Source organism: Rattus norvegicus, chromosome 8 (genome assembly GCF_036323735.1).
Source record: "Rattus norvegicus strain BN/NHsdMcwi chromosome 8, GRCr8, whole genome shotgun sequence".
Classification (NCBI taxonomy): Eukaryota; Metazoa; Chordata; class Mammalia; order Rodentia; family Muridae; genus Rattus; species Rattus norvegicus.
This window is the reverse complement of record NC_086026.1, coordinates 62,723,074-62,740,486: the sequence shown is the minus strand read 5'-3', so window position 1 is coordinate 62,740,486 and position 17,413 is coordinate 62,723,074. Positions and strand designations below refer to the sequence as shown.

General features: G+C 42.8%; 1 protein-coding gene across 6 annotated transcripts in view; it reads left to right on the top strand.

The window, feature by feature from the left end:
- Positions 1-15,548, top strand: part of Atm (ATM serine/threonine kinase) — a 104,102-nt gene extending 88,554 nt beyond the window's left edge. For 5 of the 6 annotated variants that reach the window (XM_039081069.2, XM_039081070.2, XM_008766222.4 and 2 more), the window contains 7 exons: positions 4,197-4,346; positions 7,117-7,282; positions 8,281-8,367; positions 10,147-10,261; positions 10,910-10,973; positions 12,444-12,580; positions 12,676-15,548. In XM_039081069.2, coding sequence (XP_038936997.1) covers positions 4,197-4,346; positions 7,117-7,282; positions 8,281-8,367; positions 10,147-10,261; positions 10,910-10,973; positions 12,444-12,580; positions 12,676-12,859 — 903 coding nt within the window. In that variant the 3' untranslated portion in view covers positions 12,860-15,548. The remainder of the gene's footprint in view (positions 1-4,196; positions 4,347-7,116; positions 7,283-8,280; positions 8,368-10,146; positions 10,262-10,909; positions 10,974-12,443; positions 12,581-12,675) is intronic. The other variant, NM_001106821.1, reaches the window with a different exon arrangement.
- Positions 15,549-17,413: the final 1,865 nt, after the last annotated feature.

Sequence of the window (17,413 nt, the reverse complement as noted above, 5' to 3'; positions counted from 1 at the left end):
TGACCTTTTTGCTGGGGCAGGCTAGTCTCTCAGCTAGCTTCTGACTTAAGCTGCCTGCCAGTGTGTCCCTGCCACAAGGCGGGCAAGGGCTCACACTGCTCGCTCGCTCGCTCGCTCGAGCTCTCTCTCTCTCTCTCTCCCCCCCCCCCCCCAACCCCAACCCCCTCTTTCTTTACATTCCTGCTTCATTTTTGTCCATGGTTCTGTCTCCTGCCTCTGTCTTTCTGCCAAGACATTCTGCCTTCGTCTGCCCCATCTCCAGCCACCAGCTCTTTATTTTAAACAAAATTCACATTCCTTTCTCCTAAGAAAAAGCTATTAGCATAGTGGGAGAGGTCCCACAGCTTACCCATTCTGAGCCGAGCGCCACCGACTGCACCTAGTCCATACGGTAATAGTGCTGCCAGATCGAAGGCCATGTGACCTTCCATGACCTCCCCCATGGCAGCTTGCTTTTTACCGTGGTAATCTCGGAGAAGCCTCTTTTGGGGCAGGTGAGGGGGTGACAAACATTTACTGATAGAAAGCAGGTGATGGGCCACAGAAGTGACAATACCAAACAAATACCCTGCCAGCACTTGTCACTGCTGGCACAGCGATTAACAATTGAAAATTCAGGGACACATCTGCACATTTGATACAATATATATACAATATATGTAGGTGCCGGCCATTCCGACAAGTATGTGACATGAATAAACTGCCTAGGAGTGGTGGTGACAAGTGCAGGAATGAATTTAAAAATTAGGAAAATATAACATGTAAAGGCAAACTAACAAATGTCTTAAATGGGATGGCATTGAAAAATATCAGCTTATTTAAAAATAATGTATGACAGTACAATTTCAATAAAAATGTAAGTGAATACTGAATGCTTGCCTAGCAGGCCTAAGGCCCAGAGTTCAATATCCTGCACTGAGGTGTGGTGGGATGGGACTGGAGAAAGCCAGTAAAACTGAATAAGCCATAAAATGTTTCCAGTACATTTCTAAAACCCAGTGTGTATGCTAACAGCCCAGTAGATGTTTTTAAGACATTCTCAATGCTAAAACCAAAGTTAAAAGTCTGTAACAGCCGTGTTGTTGTTGTTTAAGATCTATTTTATTTTATGTGTATGAGTGTTTTCCTCACATACATGGCTGTAAACTGCCTTATAGACACACTGGGAACTGAAGCCAGGTCCTCCGTAAGAGCAACAAGTGCTGACTATTCTCCAGCCCCAAAGTCTTTTTATCTTCTAAATATAGCTCAGATTATTAGTACTCAAGCTTCTGCAGCCATCTCCACTTATAGGATTTCTGTTCCTTCTTCCCTTTCTTTGTTCTCGCCCTGCTTCCTTTCTGTCCACCCCACCTACCCCATCTTTGTCGTTGTACAAGTGTTTAAGGTCAGGTTTCCTGTAGCTCAGACTGACCTCAGACTCAGTTTGTAGCTGAGGGTGACTTTGAACTCCTGATCTTCCTGTCTGTACTTCCCCAGTACTAGGATCACGGATAACCACTGACTGCCCCAGGCTTTGAGGGATTCTTGAAACAGAATGCTGAGCTTGTGCTCAGGATTCTAGCAGTTGATCTAGAGTGGAGCCTGAGACCGAGTCTTACCAAGCAATGCTGATGCTGCCCTGGTCCCAGGGCCTCCAGTCTGACCCCTGTCTGCTCTGACTTAGCTGTAGAACAAGGGTGAAGTGCGTGTTAGCTGTCTCCTGTCTGAGTACAGACATGCTACCACTCCAATAAAAGGACGCTTTCATGTTCTAAGGCTCAGGCTTTCAGACTGTACACATGACAGCTGAAGAATTAGCTTTGTATTTGGGGTTGATGTCCTTAATGCCACTGAGTATCACAGCAGCAGGGGCTTTCAGAAGCCATTCCTGTCACTGGAAAACTTGTCCATTGTGGCTAAGCCCTGATACCTTTGTCTTTGGAAATCTAATCTGCTTTTAGTGACTCCTTGCTTGTCTTTGATTTGGACTCTGAAAATAGACAGGTCAGCTGTCTTAGCTAGGGTTGTACTGCTGTGAACAGACACCGTGACCAAAGCAAGTCTCATTCAGACAACATTTCATTGAGGCTGCCTTACAGGTTCAGAGGTTCAGTCCATTATCATCAAGGTGGGAACATGGCAGCATCCAGGCAGGCACGGTGCAGGCAGAGCTGTTCTACATCTTCATTTGAAGGCTGCTAATGGAAGACTGACTTCCAGGAAGCTAGGGTGAAGATCTTAAGCCCATGCTCACAGTGACACACTGCTCCAACAAGGCCACACCTCCAAGTAGTGCCACTTCCTGAGCCAAGCATATTCAAATGATGACATCAGCTAACACATAGCCATTTAGAAGGACTACTTCCTGTAAGGTTAGTTGCATAGAGGACTAAGGCATCTCAAATTCAGCAGTGAACATAAACTCTTACTTACCCAGCTCAGCTTTCAAAATAACCTCTTCTTCTTGGCTCAGCCAAAGGTGCTGCTCTCAGTCAGAATAAAGCTTAGACACCTTATTTTCATTTATTTTATGTAAATTTCATAGATGGGGCTTGGGAGATATCTCCATGGGTAAAATGCTTGCCTGACAAGCATGAGAACCTGAGTTTGAACTAAAGGATTCTTTGGGACACAAAACATAAAATAGTTTTACATATCTAAATAATAGTAAAAATAATAATAATAAAGATGCCATAAAAACATAGATCTATAGTGAAAGCGAATTATAATACTATAACACAAGATTATTTACATGTAGACTATATCAACAATTCTTACACTGAATTTAAAGATTGTCAAAAATAGAAAAGAACAGAATTCATATGGAAAGTTTGAGTGACCAGTAAACGGTCATGTTATTCCATTAGACATCTGAAAAACACAGACTAAAACCACAGTGTGCTACAGTTAGCCTGAAAGTGGCAAAAAGTAGAATTCAGACAGACATGTTGGAAAATCCAGTGACAGCTTTCTGCTAAGTCTAAATTGCAGCAGTCACTTTGGATTGTTACTACCTTAGCAGCGTTTGCTCAACCAAGTTAGAGATGGTGCCACCCTGCTGCCCTGCCATCCTGCCACCCTGCCACCCTGCCATCCTGCCATCCTGCCATCCTGCCACCCTGCCATTTCATTCCTGGCTGATATATTCACCAGTAGACTGTGACTGCAGCAGTATCTGAGGGAAACTGTGAGGATCTCTACAAACACCATGGCTGGCAGAGTCTCAGCCTGCAGGAGGCAAGAAGGAAGTCTTGTACAACATGACTACATCAAAACGTACGGGTCTTGGGGAAGATAATGCTGTAGATTCACTGAGATAAACAAGCATTACTTAAAATTTGTAGCTAAACTTGTTCTTTGACCATATATATGGCTGGTACTCACATCCCCAATAATCATTTATTCATTAGAAAATAAAATTTGCAGCTATTTTTACATAGATACCTTTGAAAATAGCACAACAAAATTACATGAGCATGATAATTAGCAAGCAGTGCGTTGGTAGGAGGGGGCGCAAACACAGCAAGAGGCACAAAAGAAGCTTCACCTCTGCAGATTTCATAAAGTCTTTTATTTGTCAAAGCTGTTTAACATATAAAATAGTATTTGCTTATTTTTTTGCATTTATATATTTATAATATACCATGTTTTCAAAAATGACTCAGTGCCTCACTTATGTTTAGAGATATTTTTTCTTCTTGAATTAATCAGACTGTGAACAAGAATACATGCCATTGAATAATGACAGTATGTTGAAATTGAGACCACAGTTACAAGTAATTATTTTCTGGATGAAATTCCCTAAGTTTCCTGGGTAGCAAAAGCGTACTAACATAGCAGAGGCTGAGGCAGGAGCGTCACAGGTTCAAGGATCCTAGGCTACATAATGAGATGCTGTTTCAGAAAACAAAGAATGAAAGGAGAGTTTATCCCCTACTAAAGGAGCAAATCCGTGTGGACTGATTGCAGGTACTGTGAGTATCGTTAACAGGAGGGGCCTCAGAGAATTGTGGGTAGTGAGAGGTGGGTGGTTCCTCTGAAGTCTCAGAAGCTAGAAAGATCTTTTCTTGAGCTTAAGTCCTCCACAGGGCTTTATCTCCTGAAGGTGGAAATGTTGGTAGATCCTGAGAAAACCCTCTGCACTGGCTGATGGTACATGAACCTCGGCACCTCTAATGTCTCTCTCTGATCGGAGGTCTGTGATTTCATCTCAGGTGGTTCCCCTCTCCCAGCGAAGCGGTGTTCTTGAGTGGTGCACAGGAACCATCCCTATTGGTGAATATCTTGTTAACAACGAAGAAGGTGCTCATAAAAGATACAGGCCAAATGATCTCAGCGCCAATCAGTGCCAAAAGAAAATGATGGTGAGTCGGAGGGTTCTTTAGTAGTTCACAAAGCCACCCAGTGTTAGGATACAAGCTACATAACCTCATGAGAAACTGTTGAATGTGCTAGGGGGAAACAAGATGTAAACTTACCGAGATGAATGTATGTGTGAGTGAAATGGGAAGGGATTTAAACAGTGTGAAGGCGGGAGGCATGTGTAGTTACAGACCACATAAACTTGGGTGTTAAGAAGGGATAGTTGAGGCTGAAGTTTGTAATCGACCCAAAAAGCATAGGTTTGCTGTAAAATGTTTGCAAGTGTTTATTCTATAGGTGAAAAAGACCCTTGTGAAAACTCAGGATGTCAGATTTACTTCTTAGAGGGAGGGGAGCATCGAGGCAGGGTCTCTCTAGTCCTGGCTGTCCTGGAGCTCAGGATGTAGACCAGGCTGGTTTGGAACTCACAGAGATCCACCTGCCTCTGCCTCTTGAGTGCTAGAATTAAAAGCATGTACCACCCTGCCTGGCTTCAAGTTTACATTTTAGGAGGATAATTCTGACAGTGATGTATGTTGTGGTTTTGCGAAAACAGATTAGGGCTATTATTTGAATTGAGGCTAATTAATGAAGAATTGTGGGTAAATAAGAGATACATTAAAGAGGTAAGACTGATAGAATTTGGTTGATTAAAATTGATAATGTACTCTGAAAGAAAGGTGTGAGGAAAACACAAGGTCCTTCTGAATAGGACTTGAGCCACTGAGAAGTGGAGTCAGCAGTCAACAAGCAGGATCATGTGGAATTAAAGGCTTCTTTACAGCAAAGGAGCGAGGTCATCAAATGAAAAGGCAGCCTCCAGAATCGGGAAAGTCTTTGCCAGCTCTGTACCTGACAGGAGCGTAATAGCTAGAATAAACGAAACTTAAAAAAGGAAATAAGAAAACGAATGGCAAATCAGTAAGTAGCCTAATGAACTGAACAGGTAGGAGGATGAAATCTGAGCCAGCGTGTGAGTGAGTGTTCTACGTCACCAGACATTGAGATGCTCTCCTACCCCAGGCAGACCGACAGGGAGCCTGGAGAGATGATGGCTCAGCAGGTAAAAAGGTTCCGCTGCTAAGCCTGACCACCCAAGTTCCCATCACAGGACCCACAGGCTCTGCTCTGACTGACACATGTGCACTGTGGTGCATGCATTCCAAGCACCACCATCACACACACACACACACACACACACACACACACACACACACACACACACGAGTAAATAAAAATGTAATAAAACTGGAGAGGTGGCTTCGGGGTTAAGAGTACCTGATGCTTTTGCAGAGGACCTGGCTTCAGTTCTCAGTGCATGCGTGGCAGCTTACAGTCATCCTCAACCGCATTCCAGGGGATCCAACAGGTACCCATGGCGCTGCACATACAGGCATGTGGGCAAAACATTTCATACACATGAAGCATAATAGAACACAAAAAACATTGTAAGTAATAAAACACAAATGCTGGCACAGATGCCCTTAAATACTGCTGCTGCTGGTGATGTAAACCAGTCCAGCCACTGTGGAAGTTAACCTGGAGGTTTCTCAAAAACCTACAGACACATCTCCTGTATGGCCCAGCTATACTGCTCGTATACCTGAAGGATTCCGGGTTGTCGTAGTATCTAAATACTAGAAGCAGTCTAGGTGTCAAGCCGTAGGATTCAGTAAAGAAAATGGGAAAATTTTAAGGCTTAAAGAAGAATAAAGTTACGTTGTTTGCAGGAAAAAAACGGGTGCAGCTGGAGATAATACTAAGTTAATTAAACCAGCTCAGACAGATGTATAATTTTTCAAATTTGTGGTTCCTAGATTTTAAGAAGAAAGTACGTCAGTAGATATTTTCTCAGGGTTAGAGCAATAGCTCAGAGATTGAGAGTGCTTATTGCTCTTGCAGAGGACTGGGGTTCCCAGCACCTGGTGGTTCACACTGTAACTCCAAGGGATCTGATACCTTTTCTGACTGCCGCAAGCTCTTGTGTACATGTGGTAGAGACATATTCCTGCAAACAAATGAATAAATATTTTTAAAAATAAAAAAAAAAAAAAGAAGAAAGTACGTATGTATAAAATGAAAGAGAGCAGAACTATAATTTTTTTAGGGACACAAAGGATTCAAAGAGGAGGATAACAAATGAGAAAAGAGAGGAAACAGGCTGGGGGAGTATACTCAGTACATGATCTATACCTGCATGAAATTCTATTAAGTAAACAACAAGCACAGTGTACAGAAAGGTGTGCTCTTCCCAGTCTTCTGGATAGTGGGCTGCTGCTGCTACGTTTGGATTTGGAAGATTGAAATGAAGATGTTGTGTCGGGAATGGAGTGGTAATCGTCACTCCGTTAGCCAGAGGTGTCTGGGCCAGGTCAGGACACCATCCTCAGATGGACACTGAGCCCACTGAAGCTGCTAAGCTTGGCTTCAGGAAGTATTCCATGAAGAGGTTCTAGAGGACAGAAGTCTGATGCCTGCGTCCTCTGACTCCACCTGAGATTACTGGGAGATTATTAGGAGCACTTCTAGAATCTCCCATGTCATTCATCTACATTACAAGAACCTTCAAATTAGAATTTAGTTAAAAAGTGCTCTGAGAGGATCCCAATGCAGTTATCACTTGAATTAAAGGCTTTCCTGACCAGATTGCTAACTTCTTGTGGGTAGGGTGTCTTTTTCACTTTTTATTGCCCCTATAACCTATTAGCTGTTTCTTCTAAAAGCATAGCTGAATAGCATGAGCATAATACTGAAAAAATGTTCTGTTTAAAGGAAGTGCAGAAGAAGTCTTTTGAAGAGAAGTATGAGACCTTCATGACTATTTGCCAAAACTTTGAGCCAGTTTTCCGTTACTTCTGCATGGAAAAATTCTTGGATCCAGCTGTTTGGTTTGAGAAACGGTTGGCGTATACGCGTAGTGTGGCCACGTCGTCTATCGGTAATCCTGTAGATCTTACGTATTGATCACATAGCTGCTTCTGTCTCACAAGGAGATGGTGGTAGTAATGGTTGTCACTCAGACTGTCCTCACAAGGGGCATCACGTTTGTTCAGCAGACTGTTAGCCTGCACCATCTTTATAGAGAGAATTCTACTTTGAGGTAGAGGAAGAAAACCAGTTTTGGTTTAGTTTTTAATGTAGTGAATGTGATTTATTTTATCTCATTTTTTGAGATTTTTTTTTTTTTTAGGAAATAAAGCCTTTGATATTGCTGTTTGACTTCTTATTCTTCTGTACAAAACCACTGATTTGTTCTGCTTAATAGAATCTCATGTTTTGGCTTTTTCGTTCCTTATGAGACTGGAATAAAGTTAAAGCTGTTAACAAAATCCAAGAACATGAGAACTGACAGACATGTGGAGACCGTCTCATGTTAATTTGCAACTAAAGCAGTTCCCTTTGCCACTGCTGTGCTGTACCTAGAGTGGCAGGGCATGCATGTTTGGGCGAGGTCCTCAGTATTTGTAGGAACCTCTTCTGCCATGAAAACCTCTAATTGGATTAAAGCGACTTGGTTTATAAACAGGAAAGCAGGCTCAGTTAACAGTAGGGCCAGCCAGACATGGTGGCATCCTTACTCCCTACCCAGTGGTTCTTCTGTAACACTGCATGCTTTCTCCTATCAGGTTAAAGGTGTTTGAAGGCTTGCCATGATCGGTCTTAAAAAGTAGGGATGCAGTTATGCCTGGTGGAATAAAGTAGCAATCAGTTTCTGGTCACCAGAGTTCCATCAGGCAGACGAAAGGGAAAATGTTTTTAGCAGCACATCTATTTGTAAAATGCAAAATGCGTTAAAGTATCTGGCTAGATTTTACTTAAACCCTATACACTATTCACTGTATATAATTTTCATGAAGTAACTTTAAAGTCTAAGCTACTTAAAAATTGCATATGTATTAGAGATTTCACATGGTTGATTTTGGGTTTTTCCTCTAGTTGGTTACATCCTTGGACTTGGTGATAGGCATGTCCAGAATATCCTGATAAACGAGCAGTCAGCAGAACTTGTGCACATAGATTTGGGTGAGTAATAAAGATACGTGTCTTCCGTTAATATTTAGTCGCCAAAGACTGTCTATCTGAATATTAAAGACACATCAGCAGGAAAATATACCAGGATTTTTTTTTTTTTAAGCGTAAGCACTCGTGGTGAGCAAGAGGAGTGTCTGTGGGCACCTGTGACAATGAGTAAATCTCGCTGTAAGATTGAGTGGCAGTCAAGTCCTCAAGGCAAGAAGGACGGGTGATTGAGAGGGCAGGGATCTAGCGAGGAGGGGTGATTAATAACCTTGCCAGAGAGAACTTCGCAGTAATTAAGTAGCTCGAGACAGCATGGTAGTACACTGAGAAGGTGAGCGAGAGAGCTTTAATCTGTTAGATGGTAGGAAGTGAGAACTATTTAACCAGCAGACCATGGGGTTTGAATTTTAGTTAATCTTCTGAGCAACTTGGACCAGAAGTTGAGAGAGAAAATGATAGTGTGGACATGAGATGATGACGGTTGGGACGAGAGTTGTTGTGACAAGGAGATTGGATTCAAGGACATTTTTGTAGTAGGCTGTGCCATTGAAGTCAGTGGGACAGTGGGAGGAGGATTTCCAGACGTCCAAAGCATCTAGCGAAGGAATATGGCAGATATTATAAACAATTAAAAAGCGATGAGTTTTGCACATTATTTGAAAACATTAGTGAGATTTCTGGAGAGCTGTGACGGCTCAATATAAAAAAGGGAGTTTGGATGTCAGGGCGAGTCCAGCTCATCCAGAGACAGCTACAGTCGCTGGAGCAGGCTCTGATCTCACACTGAAGCTTTGGGATTCTAGTACTGAAAACCTAGACCAGAGTGAGCGTTGTAGCTCATGACTATAATCCCAGCACTTAAAAGGCTGAGGCAGGAGGATTGCTATGAGTTCAATGACAGCTTAGGCTATATAGGTCGTTTCAGACCAGTCTGGGTTATGAAACGGGACTCCCCTCCCCCCCGTGTCAAAACAAAAACCAAAAGTAAGCCTCACAAACCAAGGGGAGGCCTATCTTAGCTGCTAAGCCATCTCTTCAGCACATCAAAGGAAATGGTCCTAGAAAAGGCATCTTTTAAGCCGTAGGAGGAAAACATTCCATGTAGGCAATAATGAAGTCCAGCATTAACTGCAGCTGCAACGTCATCCATTTTATATGACAATTATAGAATTAAGCACAATAGTGGTCATTAGATGAATGGAGATATGTGTAGAGATCGGCAAGCCCTGTGAGGAAAGTAGGTGTGGCTAAAAAGAGCGTATGAGAGATCTCTCGGTGATGGAATGTCAGTGTCTTGGTTGTACCAGGGTTCATATTCTGGCTGTGATGCTGTACCATGGTTTTCTACTGTAGTGGGAAAAATGGGTAGAAAGTTTGTAAGGTGCATTGTTTCTTAGAATTACATGTGAATCTGTAATTGCCTGAAAATCAGCATGTGAGTCTGTATCTCAAAACTGTTTTTAATTTAAAATGTTTTAAAACGTTTGATACACGTCTTCTACATTTTAAACATTACCCAGTTTTAAAATCGTCCTTTAATGTGCTGTCCTGTATCAGGAAGCTGTTACTTTTGCACTTGATGTGATTCTCATAGATAATGAAGCTGAGATATTCAGGGAAAGCAAAAGTGGAATTATATAGCAAAAATATATATTCTTTTCACCCGGGACTAATAGAGCATGAGTAACAAATGGTTTGCTGCCTTTACAGACTTAGCACGTACTTGCAGAGACAGTATCTCGGCCTCTCAGACTTGCTTGCCTCATGTCTCTTTTATTTTAGGAGTGGCTTTTGAACAGGGGAAGATCCTTCCCACTCCAGAGACAGTTCCTTTTAGACTCAGCAGAGATATCGTGGACGGGATGGGTATCACTGGTGTGGAAGGTGTCTTCAGAAGGTAAGGGAGGGAATATTTGCTATCAAAACTATTCAGCTCCTAGATTTAAATGTGCACAGTGTTTTATAGTAGTAAGGAAAAGACCCTTAGTATGGGCACTAATAGGTTTTTGGTTTTGTTGTTGTAGTTGCTTTGACCACTGTGGTGTTGATCCAGCATGGCCTATGTGGTCTGCAAGAGGCCTCCCTCTATGCTGCCACTCAGGCTTAGCTGACTCACTCTGCTTTTTGGTGTTTTGTTGATGCTCATGGCGTTATTAAAAAGATGATGGTTTTGTATGAAAGAACCATGTTCTGGTATAACTCCCAGCCAAAGACTTTGCCGTCCTTGTAGTTCTCCCAGCAAAGGTCCACAATCTCAGCTCGTCAAAATAAATTAATACTCGCCTCAGTAATCAAGACAAAGTATTCCGTAGTCTTCTTTGGAAGTGCTGAGCTTAGGAACCATCCACACCCATACAATATAAGCATTTGTATATATTTGTATCAATTTCTGGAGCATCTCTTAAATGTTGTCTCAGTCAGCTGTTCTGCTCCTTGACATATGATATGGGGAATTGTATTTGTAAGTACATATAGGCATAGAAGGGCTGAAATCCTGGCAGACAGGATCCTGCAGAATCTACGATTGTAGTGTTTTCCCTTGCAGGTGCTGTGAAAAAACAATGGAAGTTATGCGTAGTTCCCAGGAAGCTCTGCTCACCATTGTAGAGGTAAAGCGTGCACAGGATGTCTGCATTCCTTTGCCACCAGCCTGCCTTGTTAGAAAGTCACTCATTTGCTGTCACTCGTTGCTGTGTTTCCTGTGGAGTGATCTTAGGCAGCAGCAGAAAGGGGCACAGTGAGCGTTTCCATACATCACAAGTTTGGGGTTAGAAACGATTCTAGTCCCCTCACATTTCTTGCAATATTATAGCATTGTTAAGTAATCTCTATTCTTTGATACACTAATGAGCACTTTGACATCTTAGACATCCCATATGGGCCTGAGAAGATGGCTCAGTTGGCAAAGTGCTTGCCCCACAAGCACGAGGGCCTGAGTTTGGATCCCAAGAACCCATGTCAAAACCTAGCATGGTGGGGCGGCCTCTGGGACTCTTGGCCAGCAGGTCTAGCTAAATCAGTGAGTTTGCATTCAATGATAGATACTGTCTCAAAAAGTAAAGAGGAAAGGTGATTGAAGAAAGCACCTGGCATTAACCTCTGGTTTCCAGGCACACCACACACATGATTATGTGCATACGCATACAGGTAAGTCTGCGTGCATCCTGTGTAGGATTACTTTGAGATTGGTTTCCATGAAGAGAAATCAACAGCATGTATCGTTTTCCCTACAAATCTCAGAGCTAATTGAGATGGAAATCAGGGTGTCAGCACTGTTAGTGGCAAGCATAACTCAAGGGCAAGGTCTGCTGCTGAGGCTGTGGCCATGCCTGTTTGCTATTCAGCTTTGAGACAGCTCACTTGAGTGGAGCTGCGGCCTGCAGAGCATTGCACACGCTTAAACCCAGCTCATCATTTCCTGTTGACCCAGGACAGAGAGGGAAGAAAGCCATACCTACAGTGCTTACGATACTAATCTACCCAAGTGAGAGCTGTGTGCCTCTAGCCGTCACTTGCAACCTGGTAAGGATATGTGAGATGAGAACTCAGCTGTTTCCTGCACAGGGAAGTACACACAGGAAGTCGAGTACAGGCCTGGCTGGCTGGCTGCACACAAGTGTCTTCTGCACTGCTTCTAACGAAGAAGTGCTAACCGAGTGCAAACCAGATTTCTAGGGCTGCAGGAGGACCATGGGTGTTTTGTGAATGACTGTCCCTATGCAGGCAGAGTTAAGAGTCATTCCTCTCTCACTGGCACTGACTAAGCCTGGGATAGCAGGAGCAGAGCAGTGTCCTTTAGAAGATTCAGTGAACAGTTTGCCACAGCGGTCTGAGTGAGGGAACTGCATCTGAGAAATTATTTCTGTCTCCACCTACAATGCCTGTGTCACTTTAGAACCCAAACCTTACCTAGCCGCACACACACAGTTCTGTGTTGCCCTTGGTAAACCACAGTGAGCTGTTCTTTTTCCTACAGTTTCCCATTCACCGTTCCTTGTGATTGGTGGTTCCTCATGATGTGGTTGCTGTTGTTTTTAACCACATAATTAACAGGCACATTGTTTGTCTTTCCTGCCTAGGTTCTTTTGTACGACCCGCTCTTTGATTGGACTATGAACCCTTTAAAAGCTTTGTACTTACAGCAGAGGCCAGAAGACGAGACTGACCTCCAGTCCACCCCCAGTGCAGACGATCAGGAGTGCAAACGAAGTCTTAGGTGGGGGACTCCAGGAAGGACCTGTTGTTACTTAGATTTTCTCGTTCCTAGGCCAGTTGTACCCCATTGTAACCTTCATTTTCTTTTACCATTAGTGATACTGACCAGAGTTTCAACAAAGTAGCTGAGCGCGTCCTGATGAGATTGCAAGAGAAGCTGAAAGGCGTGGAGGAGGGCACCGTGCTCAGTGTGGGCGGACAGGTGAACCTGCTTATCCAGCAGGCCATGGACCCCAAAAACCTCAGCCGACTCTTCCCAGGGTGGAAAGCGTGGGTGTGACCTTCAGTAGAGGAGTTGCTGGACTTCAGAAAGGACCTGCCACCCACCATATTTGGATAGGAATTACTGAAGTGAACAACTGCTTTTAAACCAATTGTCTACTTGATTGATCACCACCCAAATATTAGTATTCATTCCTGCTGTCTTCTGTTAGAGGCGATGGTTACTCAAGATCCCTGTGCTGACTCTTAGATCATGCTTGTGTTACCACAGTGGTCACCCACACGCACACCGAACTGCAAACAGTGGGAGTGGCAGAGTGAGCTTAACTTTGGTGTACTTTAAGACAAGATCGTAACAATCTTAGTTAAAGCATGTTTTCCAGACAGTGTGTGTGTGTCACACGCATTAAGTAATGAAGTACTTAATACTGTCAATATATCATGGGAAACCCACATTAGAATGAATGTTGGGCTAGAGCGTGTGCCTAACCTGTATGGGGCCCCATATTCAGACCAGAATTGCAGATTCAAGAGAAAAAAAATAATAGAGCATGTTGAAAGCTGGTGGTACAGGTTAAAGATCCTCTGTTCCAAAGTCCAAAAGATGAGACGTTTGGTGTTTAAAACTTTCTGACATATTAGGCTCATCTTAGACTTGCAGATTAGCCTGTAGCTAATCTTAACTTGCTGTTTGCACACATGCTTCACAACATGAAAATGTCTAAAGCTGAACGCAGTTCTGGTCCTTGGCATTTTTAGGAAGGGACACTAAAGCGATGTTCTGATTTCAAGCCAGGTGTGGTAACCCTTTAATCCCTGTGCTCCAGAGAATCTTGAGTAGCCCGGGGTAAGAGGGAGTCTTCAGATAGTTTGCTTTGTCTCATCCTCAGAGGTTTTACTGACATTTTTTGGCTCCAGGGCTTTAGATCTCAGGAGTCGTGTAGATTTCTAAGAGCAGAAGAGTCTTTCAGGCCACAGTAGACCTGTTCTCTGTCATCTGTACGCTGGTGGGCATAGTATTTTATTGATGCCCCTTAAATGTCACCTGTGTCATGGTGGCAGTGTGAAGGGAGATGCATTTACTGCCGCTCCTTTCTGTTTGCAAACCTAAATATATGTATAAATAATTTGTATTGTTGATATATACATACACACATACACTGGTAAGCTGCTATGAAATTATCCTGCATTTCAACTTTCTTTTGTATTTTGTAAGTACTGCCTGACAAAATGGATGTTTGGTATCTACTTGACTGCAGAAAATCAAGTGAATGTAATGAACTTAGAATGCCTTTAAGCGAGTGTTGCTATCTTCATGGACAGAGGAAGATAATTAGCTAATGATGGGTAGCTAAATGAATTTCTAATTTGGTTTTGTAGTTAATCCACTGAAGAGGTTGGGATAATATAATTGGTCCATTCTTTACCCTTGAATAATATTCCATAAACAGAAGCTATTCAGCTTTCTATTAAATTTTTCAGATAAACCTAGAAGCAGCTCATTGAAAGGTGAAAGAGATTAAGTTAGAAAATATTTTGACAGTCTTGAGTGAGATGGCCAGTTACCAGGAGCCAATGAGTGGTAGACTTATAGGTTATTAAAAGTCAGGTATTTTCTTTATGCTGAGTGCCTGCCATGTCTGTCAGCAACACCTCGGATTCTTACAGCCTTTGTGATATTCACGATGGTCTCACAGTTTATCTGGAGAAAGGTTACCTGCCTAATGACAGAAGGCATTGTACATGTTTCTCACCAGTCAGGAAGAAGTAGTAGAAAAGCTGCTAGAAGCGAGACAGCGTGTCTGTCCACAGTGAAGGAGGCAGCGCCCCTCTTCCGGCCCTGTGCTCCTGTACCCCTGAAATGGTGCCCAGTCAGGTCCTAAAGCTCAGGTCACCATAATGTTCAACCCATCACAAATTTAAATATGGTAAAAGGAAGAACTTTGAGCACCTTAAAGTTTATAGCTGTCTTTTAAAGTAGGTCAGTATGAAATAGAGCCTATGCCATTTCTAATTTCTAATGTTACAGCTGTACCTTAGTAATGTATTTTATGTAGATTTGTTTAGTGCTAGTAAAATAAAGAACTGTACAAGTATTTGCTGACTATACAGTCGTGTGTCCGTTGTATGAACTACTTGAGTGTTGTGTGTGCCAGGCGTGGGGCTAGGTCCTAGGGAGACAGCAGTGAGCTCAGAGTCCAGGCAGGAGGGGCGGCTGATGCTGCAGTGTCAATCAGCAGCCGGTCCAGGACATTGCTTTCCAGTGTGCTGTCTGGTGGTTTTCTTAATTACATTGTAACAGGAAGACCAATGAACAGTGTTCTTTACTTTCACTTATAAAGTGATCCAGTTGACTTTTCTCAAATCTAAAAAACTGAAGATCCTAATATCTAATCCCTAACCCTGATCCTAATATCTTAAATGAGGTGTTTCATTTTATCATGTTTTAAGATAAATTCCTTCCCTTTGAGGGTTTCATGTTCCTCTGCAGCTCCTGGCAAAATGAATTTTGTATACACTGTAGTCAAAGAATTGGGTTCAGAATTGGTAAAGATATCATATAATGATAATTATTCCTGGGAATAAAAGCCCATACTTTGCTCTAACAGGACGTGTGGTTTTATGTATGGGGGAGTAACAGTGTATAGTTAGTACTGCATTGTTCAAAAGCAGAAGCTCTAAACCAGGTGGTTTTTGCCTTGTTTATATTTTCAAACTGAAAAAATAAATCTTTGTTAGGCACAAAATGGTGGTGTCTTCGCTTGTAACAACTAGGGGTACAGAGCCTCTCACACTTTTGGTGTGCTTTCCTTCTGCCGAATAGTCAGGGTGACTGAGTGCTTCGCAGTATTTCTGCTCCTCTCCTGGCTGCATGATCTCGCTATTCTGCTCCGTCACTAATCGCCCGCTGTCATCACCACTTCACTGATGGTTAAAGCTCCTTAAGGACTTCCCTTCATCCCTACAGCTCCCTAAATGTTACCATTTCTTACAGTTGTAATGGAGGAGAACGGCTCTTGCTTTTATTCTTCCTAGACACCGTCATAGTTTTGATAGGCTATCTCTTCAGCCTGTCCTTATCTGAAATTTGTTACTTTCCACTGACATTTCATCCCGTAACCAGAGAGTCTCATTCTTTCTAGAGAGGTGTGCAGGCTCATTAGGAGCGGTGGTTCTCAGCCTTCCAATGCTGTGACCTTTAACACAGTTCCTCATGCGGTGGTGACCCCCCCAACCATACAGTTACTTTTGTTGCTACTTCAGAACTGTACTTTTGCTACTGTTAACGAGCCGTCAGGTAAATTATCTTTGTTTTCCATGGTCTCAGGGGACCCCTGAAAGGGTCACAGCCCACAGGTTGAGAACCACTGTTTTAAGCAGTCGCTTATGCTATGTTTTTTTCCCCTCCGATTTAACACTATTTTGTTACCTTGTCGCCTTCTGCTCGTGTGGCTGCGTCCTCAGCTTGGTGCAGTACAGAAGCAGTCATGGTTGAACAGTCCCGTGGCTCATGGCTGACGCTCAAGGGCCAGCGTTTTCCCACGTCCGCAAGGTGTTTTATCAGGTGCCTGTCGCTTTTCATACCTGACTGCTGAGTTTCTCGGTGAGTAAAACCATTACTGGGGCTGGAGAGATGGCACAGCGGTTAAGAGCACCTGACTGCTCTTCCAGAGGTCCTGAGTTCAATTCCCAGCGACCACAGGGTGGCTCACAACCATCTGTAAAGAGATCTGATGCCCTCTTCTGGTGTATCTGAAGACAGCTACAGTGTACTTATATATAATAAAATAAATCTTTAAAAAACAAAACAAAAAAAAAAAACCCATTACTGTACTTATTGTACACTGTGTGCCACCACCCTGCTCACACTGTTAGGTTTTCTAAGATGAGGTCATCCACACGCTTTCAACACTTTGGAGGTGAAACCGCCATTAGGAGGTGGGCCAGTGCAAGGAAGTTAGGGGAGGGCACAGCTTATGCTCTTTGAATTCATAAAATGGAACCCTGGTGCCTCTTTGTGTCATTGCTGCCTGGCATGATACTGTCTCACTACAGAACTCAAATGGTGTCCTACAAGTTATTTACCTCATGTATTTTGTCCCAGCAATAGGATGCCATCATAATACACGTGGGTATACGGGCGTCCTTTAGACTCTGTTCCTAGTACTTATAAGTATAAAACCAGAACGCAGAGCCGTTCTTTTTGTTAGTTTTGTTTTGTTTTTAAACTCAACCTTTTACTTCCCACAATGTATAATTTCCTGAGATTGACAGTATACACCATCAATCCTAGTAATTTTAAAAAAAGAGAGAGAGATGATTTGACTTTCTTCCTAATGAGGACATGAAATGAGATGTTGTATGCTCTATGAGAGATTTTTGGTTTTTTACCTAAAATCCTAAAAATGTACTCATTGATGGGCTATGTTGAAGTGTGTAAGTGGTGTAATGTTAAAATTAGGGCGTCTCGAGTTTCCCGAGGGTGTTTGATGTGTCTGTGTGTTTCGCCTGCATTTATTTTTTTTTTTTCTCTTTTCTTTTTTTCGGAGCTGGGGACCAAACCCAGGACCTTGCGCTTGCTAGGCAAGTGCTCTACCACTGAGCTAAATCC